The sequence below is a fragment of the Amblyomma mixtum genome, chromosome 2, assembly GCF_055824585.1.
Source record: "Amblyomma mixtum isolate Tamu chromosome 2, ASM5582458v1, whole genome shotgun sequence".
Classification (NCBI taxonomy): Eukaryota; Metazoa; Arthropoda; class Arachnida; order Ixodida; family Ixodidae; genus Amblyomma; species Amblyomma mixtum.
Genome location: NC_143013.1, coordinates 118242083 through 118257289, shown reverse-complemented (window position 1 = coordinate 118257289; position 15207 = coordinate 118242083). Strand labels below are relative to the sequence as shown.

Sequence of the window (15207 nt, the reverse complement as noted above, 5' to 3'; positions counted from 1 at the left end):
GCGCCGGTTCTCTCCAAACGAGTTACAAAAAATAACTGCTGCCAGTGTCTTCTCAATATTTATCAAGACATCAGTCGAGCTGTGCATTTGACAATGCACGGAATTATAATTTCCGATTTCTAATAACGCGTGGAAAAAGCACATACATGCCACAATACACTTCGTTGTCATACGTGATCTGTTAGGGGCTTTGAGAGAAGGCCGCTTAGAGAAAGAGGGCGAGAAGGGCTTTCGGCGGAAAACTTTCGCTCCCTCCCCAAGGATGGCGCTGCGGTCCCACACTCGCGCATGTAAAAGACCGGCCGCGTGGCTTTACTCTGTCTCTTACTCTGTCCTCTTATCTGTCAACTCTCTTCTATCTGCACGTGGAAGCGGTGGTGGCTCGGCTTGAGCCAGTTGGCAGGCCCGTGCAGTTTCCTTTTCATCCTTCTCTCAGTCGCAACCAACCAACCTTCAAGCCCTCTCCCCCTCTGGCAGGCACATGTATACACGCTCGCGTAGTATTCGAACACGCTGCATATACAGTCAGGCCTGCGTCTCGTCGTGTCCGCGTACGCTTCTGCGTCGTCCTGGATTTCAATGCCGCCACCGTCACAGCTGCTTAAGCCGTGCAATGGAGCCTGTGTTAGGCCCGTAAACATTTCATGCTTACTCTACTCTCGGTTACGGGAGAGGCGCAATTTTTTATATTTTCAAGTAGTTCTCGTGTACGTTTTAACAAATCATGTTCTCATTAGATAGCAGAAATAAAACGTACTCCGCAGCCATTAATGGGCGGCTCTATATGTTTGATAACGGCTGCTACTTGTTTCGATTCATACTCCTTACTGTTTGGCTCCGTCATAATGCGGCTCCCCCGCACTTGTAAACCGCACCGGTGCAGGCACCTAAACAGCATCGGCGTCGGCCAATGGATCGTGTTGTGCCTTCCCATCGCGGCGCTGACCGTCGCCTCCTGCACCCTCCTCGTCTTCTGGCTCTTCATGGGAGAGTGGTGAGGAATCCGCTTCGGGTTGTCCATGTCGCCAGTTTTGCCCTGTCAGCTGAGACTGAGAATTCGGCTCAAATTCGGCTGAGACCGTTAAGACTGTTTACGCGTGAGAACGCGAAAGCATTATGTGTAACTGTACACGGTAGATGAGAAGATTAGTGTTCCGTTCCTCGGAGGCAGCCGTGCTCAGTGACTGCGAAGTCGTCGCGAGACTCATCTATAGGTTGATTGCTCTGTGTCACCACCTGGAGTCCCGGTACAGAGGGAACGCCAAGGGTGGGACGCTGGCGGGCGAAAATCTTGATGCACTTGTCCAAGAAACGCATGGTGGTCACGCGCACATGCGTTGACCACGACGACGTGGTACCGAAATGAAATTCGGTGCCGCGTGAAAACATTTTCTGATGTCCTCCGAATTTCGTGGCAGACGGCCGACGCCGGCTTTGGTGCTAACAAAACTTATAGTGCTTTCGAATTAAAAAAAATACCAAAAAGGCGGGTCGACCTGAAAGCCAGCTTCCTGCAATAGGATGGTGTAGAGCAGGGCTCTCAAGTATTGTGGTATGAAGCGCAGGACGGTGGACAGGATGACTCGAGTATGGTGCAGTGCAGTGGATGACGGAGTAATTAAGGGGTGCGCAGTGGGTAACACAGGCAGACCCGTTTAGGGGCATGCGTTGCAAACGAATACAAGAGTCCGCATATTGGCAGGTAAGAGCACTGCCTTTTTCCCTACAGCTAGTAACGCTTCAATCATGAATAGTTTTGATTTTGTCCTTACAACCTTACAGACTGTAAGGAAAACCTTAGACTCCAATCAACAACATGATTTGGTTTATGGGGTTTAACGTCCCAAAGCGACTCAGGCTATGAAGGACATCGTAGTGAAGGACTCCGGAAATTTAGACCACGTGGGGTTCTTTAACGGGCACTGACATCGCACAGTACACGGGCCTCTAGAATTTCGCCTCCATAGAAGTTCCACCGCCGCGGCCGGGATGGCATCCGCGTCTTTCGAGTCAGCAGTCGAGCGCCATGACCACTGAGCCACCGCGGCAGCTTCAACAAAATGAAAAGTACTGGCAAGCTTTCGTAAAGGGTACTCGACATTAGACCATATTCACACTATGTATCAGGTGATAGAGAAATGCGCACAGTATAACCAACCCTTATAATAGCCTTTTAGATTACGAGGAAGCATTTGACTCAGCCGGAACTTCAGCAGTTAAGCGGGCATTTCGAAATAAGGCGTAGAAGAGTCTGATTTAAAAATAATGGAACATACGTTTAGATAGTGTACAGTACCATAGTACTCCATAAGGTCAGCAGTAAAATTCTATTAAGAAAAGGTGTCAGGCAGGCAGACACATTCTCGCCAATCTTATTCACCGCCAATCTTATTGTTTTTTCTTCTGCTTTTCTAATCAATTAGCTTTAAGCGCAACATATTCAGTAATATTCTTACTTGATCAACACCACAAAAAAAATTAAGTAAAAAATCCCCTGTGCTTCGTGGTTTCTGTGGCTGTTGGCTTCTCTCGTATTTATAACGAGCCCCTCATTCCCCTTCCCTTGTTTGCTTAATTGCTTAACGAGGGTCTCGGTTCTGGCAGCCTTGACGCCTTAGGAAGCATAAGAGGGTTCTCACACAGCTTCCACCCTCACCGTTCGATGGCGTTCTACGTCACACCAGCGGTAACTCAGGACGTTCCACGTCCGCCGCTTACGATCGTGGGTGGCGCTGATGAACACTCTCAAGGTTCGGTTATTTGTAAACATAAATACCCCCGAAAGCAGAAGGATTGACAGCCGTCGCCGTAGCTCAGAGGTAGAGCACCGGACGCGTAATTCGGAGGTCGTGGGTTCGGATCCCACCGGCGGCATGTGGTTGTTTTTTCTTCTGCTTTTCTAATCAATTAGCTTTAAGCGCAACATATTCAGTAATATACTTACTTGATCAACACCACAAAAAAAAATTAAGTAAAAAATCCCCTGTGCTCCGTGGTTTCTGTGGCTGTTGGCTTCTCTCGTATTTATAACGAGCCCCTCATTCCCCTTCCCTTGTTTGCCTATTTACAGGAGGTATTCAGAGGCCTTAATTTGGAACTGTTGGCGATTAGAGTTAATGGAGAATATTTTAGTAATCTGCGATTAGCTGATGACATTGCCTTGTAGGTCAATCAGGAGATGAGCTGCGAAACATTTTCAATAATTTAGACAGCCAGAGGAGCACTGTGGGTCTACAATTAATATGCAGAAAACCAAAGCAGTGTTCTCTGAAAGGAACTGCAGTTTACATTTGGTAGCGAGGGGCTGGAAGTGGTCAGGGAATACGTCTTCCTAGGGCAGGTAGTGAGCGTGGATCCAGATCACGAGAGTAACTAGAAGAATGGGAATGGGTAGAGCGCATTTGGCAGGTTCTCTCAGATCTTTAATGGGAGCTTACCAATATATCTCAAGAGAAAAGTATACAACAGCTGTATCTTACCGGTACTCACCTATGGGGCAGAAACGTGGAGGCTAGCAAACAGGGTTCAGCTTAAGTTAAGGACAACGCAGCGAGCTATGGAAAGAAAAAAGATCGGAAGAGGGCGGAGTGGGTGAGGGAACAAACGCTGGTTAATGACATCCTAGTTGAAATCAAAAGGAAGAGATGGGCTTGGGCAGGGCATGTAATGCGAAGGCACGATAACCGCTGGTCCTTAAGGGTATCGGAGTGGATTTCAAGAGAAGGCAAACGTAGCAGGGGACGGCAGAAAGTTAAGTGGGTGGATGAGATTAGGAAGTTTGCGGGGATACGGTGGCCGCAACTGGCAAAGGACAGGGTTAATTGGAGAGACATGTGAGAGGCCTTTGTCTTGCAGTGGGAGTATTCAGGCTGATTATGATGATGATGATGAGACAATGGTCTACTGAACGTTTAGTAGACAGGTCTATAGACTGTTTAAAGACAAAGGTGTATAGCACTTCCAGGCCATATACCTATGGAATGTCTATAGACAAATCTTCAGGAAGTGAGATGCGTCCAGTCTGGAGACGTGGACTCAGCAAGAAACTCTTGCGCCGTTATTTCGGGACGTACATAGTTCTGCTTCATGTTGGGGCCCTCAATCAGGAAGTCGTTATTCATGAAGCACAGCAGCAGCCACGCCACGCACGTCCAGATGGTGATACACGTAGTCTGCCTCAAAACTTCGCCACGCAAGAACGCATAGCTACTTACTGTGACATTTCGTTTTTTTTTTTACCATCAGGCTGATGCCTAACAAATGGGCTATAATTTTCTCATACTCTTCTAGAGGTTTCAGTGTTCCGTATCTCATCCCGGCCGCTGTCTATGCTGGCTATCTGCAAATGCGTGCGTGTAGTGAGAAATAAGTGCCTGTTTGCAAGCCCCTGTTGACAAGCCCAAGTAAGTTGAAAATTAATCCGGGATCAAGTACTGCGTGTTGTATTACCCAGGTATGATTTTGTCTCGTTAAGCACCGTTAATAATCTACCACAGAAACAAAAAATAAGGGTCAATCTACTGTTATCTTTAGCCGTGTCAAGCTGCAATACAACGTAGCTTCTTCTTCCATGACCTTTTTTCTCAAACAAAATAAACTTCTTTATGTTACTTGCTCCAGGGGCCACTAAGATTCCCAGCCAGGAAACTGCGATACCTTGCGTAATCGAGCTAATAATAATGGCTGAAAGCTCAAGATGTCGCAACTCTGTTTGAAGTGTTGTACCACAATTCTATTCATAGGTTTGGTTTTCATGCGACTACGAAACTATAAAACTCGCACCCAGTTACTAGTGTTCGCATGCCCTCAGATCAAAAATTAAAAGAAGGAGTCTGTGAGTTTGATTGTTTCGGAATCAGATACCGAAGAAAAATTTGAACAAGGGAGCTTGCAGGAATGACTTCAGCAGCACGCTTTCAGCTAACGCGAGTTTCATCACCGCTTGTTCTTCATGCCCTTGCAGGGAGCTAGATGAAGTCGGCCTGGAACTGGCTTCCTTCTTAAAGAACGTCGTCGAACTAAAGATTTCCGACGACAAGTTCAGGTTTGCTCTACATTTTCATTACATTCCTGCTGTCGCTTCATCCAAGACTAGTGTTGCCTATCTTCATCTCGGCCAGACACACTGTTCGCAATGCAGAATAGCGTAAAACACTGCGAACGCAGTGTATGACCACGTTTATGTGAACTATGCTTAGTATGATGTACAACGAAAATAACGTCTTTCTACTGTGAGAAAAGAATCAGAGCTAGCGGTTGGTCTGCTATCTACGGTAAAGTATTCACTGATTGGTCGTGAGTCGAGAAGGAACTGCGTGCTTTGCCTGCTCAGAGAAGTCAAACACTAAATTCTCCTCTGTAGCCTGGCCATTTGATGCTTGCTTCATGGTAAGGCCGAAATGAAATTCCAAGATTTTTTGCTTGCCTTTTAAGATGCAGGGACACCCGCAGCTTTTCTCTTCGGGGTAGTTCTGGGCGAATTGGCACTTCTTAAGGCAGCGTGACGCAAACGTGAAGACAGAGAGGGACAGAATGCATGAGTGAAGTGTGCGTCCACTTTATTGAGAGCACTCCGCTCTGTTGTAAATTTCCCGGGCTAAACTCCATTGTGGTTTGCCGTAAAATGCTTCTTGAGTAGTGAAGAACGACTAACTCTTAGACCAACTTCTCTGGTAAACAGATGCGAGCTTGGTAACTACTCCGAATGTCTTGATCGGTAGAACTAACAGTACAGTATTGTTACGTGGCAGCGACGATGGGCGGGGAAGCAGGCTCGGTCTAAAATCCAAGAAAACTGTTTATCCTCCGCGCCAGTCAGCGCCACGATAGAAATAACTCGCTGGCAGTGACATGGCGATATGTGTGAAATGCGTGGCGAATGCTTTGATATTGCTGGTATCAAGATGTCCGGGGCTGTCTGCTGAGGTCCGGATCCTTAAGGAGTGCCCTCAAAATAACTCATAACGTTCTAGATAACCGGAAACAGTCCTGAACATTGCACAATCACCAGCGAGTGACTATGATCTTTTGTAAATACTCTCACGGTTTGGCGGGAATGCGCAAAGTAAGTTGCCTGACGTGGCAAAGCGAAAGTGAAAACCGGTGGTCTGTCGGCGGCAAGGAACACTTAAAAATGTCTTGGAAACATCACTTTTTAAATGTACATCACTTGTGAAGAGTGTTGTTGCTTTGAGCTTTTAAAACTTATGGCCTCAATTATCTCCCTTGTCTTGTATCGTGGAGAAAGATCGTGTATTGATCCGAAGGAGCAATAAAGAAAACGTAAACGCACAGGCCGCGAAGTGTACACCCTCCGGAAAGTGAAGTGTTGCAACAGCTTTGCTTGAGCAGGGATACAGATTGTGTTTCACAAATACTCTTGACATCCGGAGCCGTGTTGTGTAACGGTCCTTTCGGGAATTCCTTCCTTGGTTCCTTGCCCTTGATAAGCCCTGCCTTCAACACCGGAGCCGCTTCTAATTACATTGCTTGCTTAGCTGCCAGTCATGACATCACAGTGTAAGACTGCCAATGACAGAGAATTAATCGGAAAGAAAAACGGTTACAAAATACAGCTTTTATTCTTGTTATGACTTCAGTCTGCACCAGGTACAAGGTCGAGAGCTTGTACTCTCTTCTGCGGTAATTTTGAAACATGTGAAATGTCCTGTGTTTTCTGTGGCTTTGGACTTTTTGCAATAGACTGGGTATTCCCGCCAAGTTTGTGCGATTAGCTTTCTTCGAAACCTAGGTGAAGTGGCCCTCCTTAAATTTAAGTGCCAGCTAGCATTTACGGATGGGTTTGTCAAGCGCAGAAACTACACTTGTCTACATGCTCACAGCTAAACATGCATCTTATCTATTTCAGAGAGATCGGCGCCCTGATATCGGTGTCGGTTGTGATTGTGCTCCTTGGGTGCAGCACGGGTGCTCTGGTGACTTTCCTTAACATCGAGTCCACCCAAATGTAAGTAATCAAGGAGATAAAGAAACGAGTAGTCAAAACATTGCCGACTCTAACGACAAAACTCTCGCTTATGTAAATAAATTCTGCGTTGCTCTCTGACAAAATTTGACTCTTTCCACCACGAGGTGCCTGCTGGCCTTTAGAGGAAAAAAAAACGCAGTGCGAAACAACGGAATAAACATATGTACATGAGAAGACAAGCAAATAAAGAAAATAAGCAATTGGAATGTGATGCACTGTGCTTGGTGCTCGGTTCGGCGAAGTTCGTGGGGTGCATATGTTTCTGCAGTATGAAGTAGCATACTTTCTTCGCATTTTATCCGCGATTGCTTCATAAGTATGAGGGAGAGACGCACTTTTTCCTTTGCTCTAACGAGTGTTGCACTGAAGGTTGAAGTTTGTTTTATTTACATCATAGATGTTGGTAGGTCCGGGTAAAAAAGTGATCGCAGATCACTTGAGGGACCCCCGGACCCCCATTTACATGGCATACAACAACAAACATCGGAAGATCGGTCAAACGCTAGAGACAAAAACTTTCTACACAGACACAGTTATACATACAATATATTTTATACATCATAAAAAAAAGAATATACTTAACAATGTTTTGTTGCTTATTTAAAGGCAGCTTTAATTTCGCGCAAGCTGCTTTTGGAAATATCGATATTCATGGACTGTAATTGGTTTAATAAGTGTGGTATATTGTAACGTAGCATCTGATTGCCGTAGTTGGTGCGACAAAAGGAATAAACCATTTTTCTGTATTGCGCAGGGTATAAGCCGGTACAGTTTGAGTGAGGCAGGTCAAGTCTAGAAAAGCTCGATTATTATATTGTAGAGATTTCTTGTATATGGTTGCTAAGTAATATCGGTACAAGCTATGGACTGGTATAATCTGGTAGTGTGAAAATAAGTGATCAGTAGGGCATGGTAGTCAACATTGGCAATGTAACGGACAGCTTTCTTTTGCAGCATGTAAATTTTATGTATATTTGTTTCTGTTGTAGTGCCCCACACCAAAAAACAGTAGTTTAAATGTGATAAAAAATGGCGTTATATATCTTTAGTTTGATTGCCACAGGAAGGAAGTTTCGGAATTTAGCGAGTATACCAACACACCGTGACAGATGAGCGATGACAGAATCTACTTGGGCGTTCCAGCTCATGTGATCGTGGAAAAGTATTCCTAGTGTTTTAATCATGTCTTTCAATTCTATGTTGGTGCCCCCAAGCTTTATGTCGAAGTTCGAATAATTGCTGATTGCCTAGCATAAAAAAGTACGGCTTTTGTTTTTTCAGTATTTAAAAGTAGTACATTATTTTCACTTCAGGTTTTTAATCTATTCATTGCGTCATTTATAATTGGAATGTGGAGCTGTATTGAGGTGCCTTGAAAAAATAAACTGTCATCTGCATAAATGACATATTTTGGCTTATCATGTATTGTAACTGTATCATTTATATATAATATGTAACTATAGCATTTATATATAATATATACGGATATTTTAAACATCAGTCTGGAAAAAACAGCACAATTCGTGGTTGTGCAAAAACCGACTGTTCCTTTTCACGCTGCAGCTATAGCTGTACGCCCAGCCACATCCTTCCGAGCAAGTTTCATCCCAGCTAACGACCGCTTTCTCGCTCACCCAGCAACTGCTGCACTTACGTGCTGCTGCTTGTGCTTGGCATGTCGGCGGTGTCCCACCTACGCGACGCCCGCGGAAGTGCCAGCGGCATCGGCCCAGGTGGTGCGGAAAATGGGCGAGGCGTCGGTGGCGATGGCGGGGGCGCTGGCGTCGCCGCGGTGGCGAGCAGCAGCCTGGGTCTCGAGGCCGGCATTGTCAGGGTGCCCTGGGCCATGCTTTTCCTGCTGGGAGGGCACAACTGCCTCGGCAAGGTCGCTGAGGTACTACATTTTGTGCCGACCACCCTGATCTTGTTAAGAGAGAACGTGTGAATGGGAGGGGCAATTGGAACATCCCATTTGGGCCGCATTGGATTAGACGACGATTTCGTTCTAGTTTTATTCTTTGCATCCGTCGCCACTGTGTTAACCATCGTCCTTATGTCCGTATGCCGAGCACCGCCCATAAATAAGAATCGTATGCACATTTGGCGAAGGGAGAGGCGTTTACAGTGGTATAGAAGCAATAGATTACAAGGGGTGTTCAAGAATTTTTCCTCCAGAGTTGTAGCTCTATTTTTAGTACTTGAAACGGTTTTTAGTGTGACAGATGTTATTCCATGTTTATAGCTTGTGCGGCGTCGTTGTTCTAACGCATGGCCTCATGACAACGTGCCACGCTTGTTGGTTACAATGGAGCGCCGTGAAGCATTACGTCATGCCAACGTGCTATTCTGCTTGGCCACAGTAACGATCGCTGATTTGTCCGAACGCAGTGACAGCGGTCGTGCGCGTCGATTTCCCCGCTCCGGCCTTTCACTCCTCAGCTCTCATTATCATTGCTCGATATGGGTGGATATGAACTGAAAGATACGCAACTGTGCCCAACTCATGACCGCACCCGTGACGAACGGTCGGGTGTGACGCTTGCCTACCCGACACACACACTCCCGACCCCCAGTTGCACAACCTATGATTGGTACCTACACTCTGTTTCTCCATATTTCTGAGCAAACGACTCCTCTATCCAAAGTTAACAACTGGCTTGCCAATTTCGCCCGCCCCCTTCCGCCCACAAACTGTTCACCCGCTCACACTAACCGCTAACTTTACCATAAAAGCATTCCCCTGTCCACCTTTACCGTTTTTTTTCCTCCGTGAGCTCACTTTGCTGTTTGTCTGGCTGTCAGTCCGGCATTTCGCGGGCCAAACCCCGATACACTGCTCGGAGTATCTTTTCAATCAGGTTATGCATTCATTACGTTTAACGAGATACGTTCTTCGCGTCCAACGAAGAAGCTACCAATCCTGAGCAACGCTAGAATCAACAGCCGCTGTAATTCATCGACGACCCTTCGACGACCCTTCGACGACCCTTTGCGGATACTGCTGCTGGCATTTTGAATGATATCGAAACATGAAGCATTCCTGAGAAAGATATTCTGAGCTATCGTTTGAACGTTGCATAGTTCAGTTGCGTAACCGAACATAGTTGCTCCCAGGGGAAGAGAGTTATTGAACACCCTCATAAAGGCGCCATTACTCGCGTGACCCGTGTGTGCGAAGTTTCTCGCGTCAAGGTTATACGTATTTAGGTTGTCTTTTCCATCTGTTCGACAATGGTCCTTGTTGACATTTTTTTACCTTTCACCTTTTAAATGCTGCAGTGGCCTCTTTTTACCGTTCGAGAATGCAGAGCAAAGAAGCTAATATTTTTCGTTTCCCTGACACTTCTCCCTTCGTGGGCACGCAGTCGTCGGGCGTGGTGGAGACCATGCACTCGTTCCTCCGGCAGCTGTCGTCGTACAAGCCCATCTTCGTGCAGGCTGCGCTCGTCACATGGACGTCGCTGCTATCGGAGGTGTGGTCGAGCGTCGACGCCCACCGCGCTCTGCTTGAAGTCGTCAAAGAGCTGGTGAGCTGAACGGCGGTAGATGAACAGCTTTTGAGCAAAACAGACACAATCGCTGGCTAGCAGTCGAAGATTTATTGCAGTTCTCATAATAGATAACAAACGAATAATTGAATCAACAAAGAAAGGCAAGGATAAGTTCTTTTTTCACTCCTTGTCATCGTTAATTTGCAAGATAGTCAATATCTTTTCTTGTCAAACCCGTCGATAAGGTGCTCACGAATGTCACATCTTTCTTTACTACGACGTAGGCTTCACATAGCTCGCGCTTATAATGACGATTATATTTACGCGGATTACTGCACCGTCCCAGGTGGGAAGTGCAGTCACATTCCGACACGTGCTTAGCTGCAGCGTCCTGCCGTATCCCGCGTCGCAAGTAACGGCGTGTTGACTCAGGCGGTCTGTGAAGCAGCATCCTATCTGACCGATGTAAGACGCTACGAAACATCGAATTTCGCATGAGACCTCACTGTCAAATGCGTGAATTTTTTCTCGTGCCGTTTCACACACCGCGCTGCCCTTTGACGTCCTTATTGACCATTGTAGAGCATTATTGTACAGCATAAAAATTTCCTTGGGCGAACGCTAGGCTTACGGCAGATTTCAGCTTTCGGTTCTATGTTCGCTGCAGGGCAAATGATCTTGTGACCGCCGCAAACGCAATGTGCAGTATGTTCTTGGACCCAGCGACCAAAGCTCTGCGGCGCTAGTGTCGGTCCAAGTCGCAGGCTAGAGCATTCATGTTAAGTTTACGGGCGGCGGTACATAGTCTTATGAGTAGTGGCCTCCACTCCGGAGCTGTAAATGTATCCTTCTTAATCACCGTACCGTCTATGGGGAACACAAAATTGCGCCACGTGCGTTCAGTGTAGCGGCTGTTGAATTGACACTGGAAGAGAGACACGTCAGCGCCAGCAAGTATCTACCTGGCTTCGCGCATTCACCTTCAGCTTTGCTGCTCTACAGAGCTGGACCGCAGTACCAGCTTGCCTTGGCATACTCGATGCGTTCGCAGGCCACCGAGATGCAGGTGAACCCGGTGTACTACACATTTCCGGTGACCATCGCCATCTCGACGGCGGGCATGCTGCCCGGCTCTGCGCTTTCCATCACCCTCCTCATGGACAAGGTTCAGCTCAGCACCGCCAAGCTGGTGAGCTGTCGCGCTATGGACAATTCGTTAAGTTATCTGAAACTAGCTAAAGATAGAACAGGTTCTCTACGATCGCTTAACCAGTTTAGGAATGAAGCTAGTGGACTTCCTTCACGAGATGAATGTATAACTGTAACAGGATGCTTTATCCGCTCATCTAGGCAAGCACATTGCCCTTTTCTGCGCACTTAGTTTTTTCTATTTTCTCATTTTCCTCTCCGTTTCTTTTCGGCCCTTTATTTTGAATCCTCTACTCCTTCCACTACTATTAACCGATGGTTCAGGAGGCATTTTTGGCAGTTACGGCACTAGGCAATTACAGACTCTCTTGCTGTTTGAAGTACGCGAGGAACTTTTACTGGCTTCATAACCGTTTTATATGGCGCCGCACAACCGTGTAAACATTCTCGTGCGTTGTTTGCCTTGCCTTGCACTTAATGCCTTGCACTTAATGGGAAACTTGGGGCTTTACCTTAAAACCATTCTACTAAATTTTGCTTCCCGCAGTTGCTAAGGCTAACACGACATAAACCAAAGCGTGCAACCCGCGTTACACCACGCCAATCTTGCCTCGCACTCCATGAGTGCAGTCGTATTGGCCGCAAGAGTATACTTTTAGGGTAAGTGCAGCTTAGTAAAACCTCTAGACATGCGTGAAAATTTCTTCTACTCGGCACTGCAGTAAAACGAAGATACGAGACGGAACCTACAAAATAATTTTTTTTTCTCCTACCTCCTCTCTTTTTCATGTCGCGAAAACAAGAATTGAGTGACCTCCTTGTCTCCAGGCTTTTACTGGATTGCTCTGTTGTGCGGGCCGCTCACAGCGAGTATCTAGTCCCAAGGGTTCAGCATTCTTGTAAAAGATGAAATGATAGACATTTGAGTTTCCAATGGCAATATTCACTGATATGTAAAGCAGCGTGGACACCGACCCTGGTTTTTCTTTTTAGGCGTTTAACTAGGCTGCATTTCTTTATTAAACTATTGAATGTGAGGTGACTTACCATGGTGGTCCAGGCACTGTGGGGCTCCCAACCAACCAACTTGGTAAAAATTCTTGAAACAATTCTTGCACTTGCGGCAACCAAGTGCAAGAATTTAGATTTTCAGTGGTCGTCATCCGTGTTAGCTGATCGCAGGCCTTGTGGGTAGAGTTTTGAATCAGTATCCTGCTCTCTACGGAGAGTTACGTTTCATTAAAAGTGTACGCATTCCCACTGCAATCAACTTAAGAACACACAGCTGTAGTTGGATACCAATCAACAACAAAGCAGCAGCTATATGCCCTTCATAAGAAGCCCTCCGACCAATGACGTCGACACACTGTCATCTCGTCGGGGTCAGGTGCCTTGCGACAATCGGATGCGGCATCGCAGGCGGCCAGTCGGTGCTAGACGAGTGATTATTATGTCTTAAGACCAGGCCGACGCTATTGTTTGGAGTACGCCTCTTCAGGGGGTAGTGAGTGGTAGTGGTAGTGACTATATGAATAGCCTTCCTCTGCGTCGCTGCTTGCCATGTTACTCAGCGGCATTATTCACTCTCTCTCGGTCCCTACGGATGCGATCTAAAGAAAAGATGCCATCCGAAACTAAAGGCTACATTTTTCTGGACCACTAGTAAGAACACAGTATAAATAAAGAAAGAACTGCCGTCGCCACTGTCCACTCGTGGCGGCGGCAGTGACGTTTCGTTGTGGAGGTGAAACCACCATGAAAGCATGTATGTCGGTTCCCCTTGACTCGAGTTGTTGGTGTCCTTCTTTGCAGCTTGTCCTGGGTGCGGCGTCCAAGCTGGTAGCGGTCGTCAGCACGCTGATCTCCATGAACACTGTCGCCATTGTGATCTACGACTTCTCGAACACCAGCTACCCGCTCGGACAGGACAACGTCGTGTACCTGCCTCTGCAGTCGGACTTCCAGTCGCTGCTTTGAAGAGCGGACATAAGCGACTTTTTCCGGCGTCAGTTTTTAGTGTTCCCTCATATTCTTTTTTTTTCTTATTCCTGACGTGCCTTTGTGATCACATTAACTTTCGTTTTCTGACAATGGCTACAATACTGCACGGACACACTGAAAGCTCTGGGCTGCGCATTTAGTGATCGACGAAGTGCGACAAACTTGAAAGTTCGCAACGTTCTTGTCACATTCACCAGTTCTTGGTGTAGTGATTGATGTTTATATTTACATAGGTTTAGGCTTGGCTGCAGCGCGCTTCGAAATGTTCTCGGCTGTCCTAGTTTGCTGTGCTGGATGACCGTGAAAAGCCTTCGTTCGTTTAAAGACTATGCGCACTGCCTAAGACATATTTTTAGGAAACGCCAGCAGATGTTATCGTCGTGTCGTTCTAGACCTGACATGCTTCGCGTAGTGCTCCTGATGCTGGATTTTGATCATTCATTCATTCACGCTTTTTATTCATACAGTAGGGTGTACATTCCATAAATTAATTGGAACATTGGCAATAGTTGCCTATATGCACTCAATATGTGCATTCACCATTTATGAGCTAACTTAAAGGGTGAGAATAACGCGTCTGTACCTTGTTTCCGCATGCAAATACGCGTTAATTCTGTACCCTAGTGTGTTCTGTTTCAAACATGTACGTTTAAGTTTTGGGAGTGAAGTGTTGAAGGCGGAGCCAGCCCTTTGTGTTTTTGTCACAAATGGAAGCCTTTTTCTGTGCTTACAAAATGTTTAGCTGCTCCTTGTTTACTTTTCGTTGGGTCTCGCTGTAGGATTCTTTAATTTTAACCATTAACTTGCGAATGCACTTGATAAGCTTGGCAAGTATTCAGCTGTTCAGTAATTGTAGTGCTGTCTGTGCTATTTCCTTTAAGGTTCCTGTTTGATAATGCCCGTTTCTTTTTAGGTTGTCATTTATATTACACCCATTGGTGTCAGACAATGCATTTCATTTCCCTATGTACCAAGCTCTTGTTTTATTTAATGTGGTCAGTGTTGTCCAAACTGTCGCACATAAAAAGGCGCACACTTCATCAGCGTTTTATGTGGCGGCACATTTCGCGGAATGCACTACACTTTTGACTGATAGCCCATTATGGCGCACCTAACCTGCTGGAACACCGAAAATGTAGCAGGCTTGCCGCAACTGTTGCAAACTTACTGCTGCTGTTCTGATAACTTTTATCTCGTTTTTGGGCACTGGTTACATGCCTTAGTGTTTGCCCAATTGATTTTTCTCACGTTGCACAAGTGAATTTAATAATGATGCCACTTGATTTATTGGTGCAGCACCTGAAGTACCTGCTACGAGCTTTATGCACACGCAGCGCATTGATTGTTATCCTACGTTGTTGACATCTTGTAATTCACCGGTATGCTTTTAAACTGTGGCTAAAGGTCCAAGGAAAGACGGGTATATTGCGTTGATAAGCTACGGAAACGCCTTTGGTGCAGCGAAAACATCATCATCATCGTCATCAGCCACTGCAAGGCAAAGACCTCTCCAACGTCTCTCCAATTAACCCTGTCCTTCGCCAGCTGCGGCCATCGCTTCCTCGCAAATTTCTTAAT

At 46.2% G+C, this 15207-nt stretch overlaps 1 protein-coding gene across 1 annotated transcript; it reads left to right on the top strand.

The window, feature by feature from the left end:
• The first annotated feature begins 983 nt into the window (after nt 1–983).
• On the top strand, nt 984–13605 carry LOC149360714 (Na(+)/citrate cotransporter-like). Its single transcript, XM_089567900.1, has 7 exons — nt 984–994; nt 4964–5044; nt 6869–6967; nt 8627–8882; nt 10354–10515; nt 11531–11668; nt 13441–13605. The coding sequence occupies exons 1-7, from the start codon at nt 984–986 to the stop codon at nt 13603–13605; spliced, it is 912 nt and encodes a 303-aa protein (XP_089424026.1).
• Nucleotides 13606–15207: the final 1602 nt, after the last annotated feature.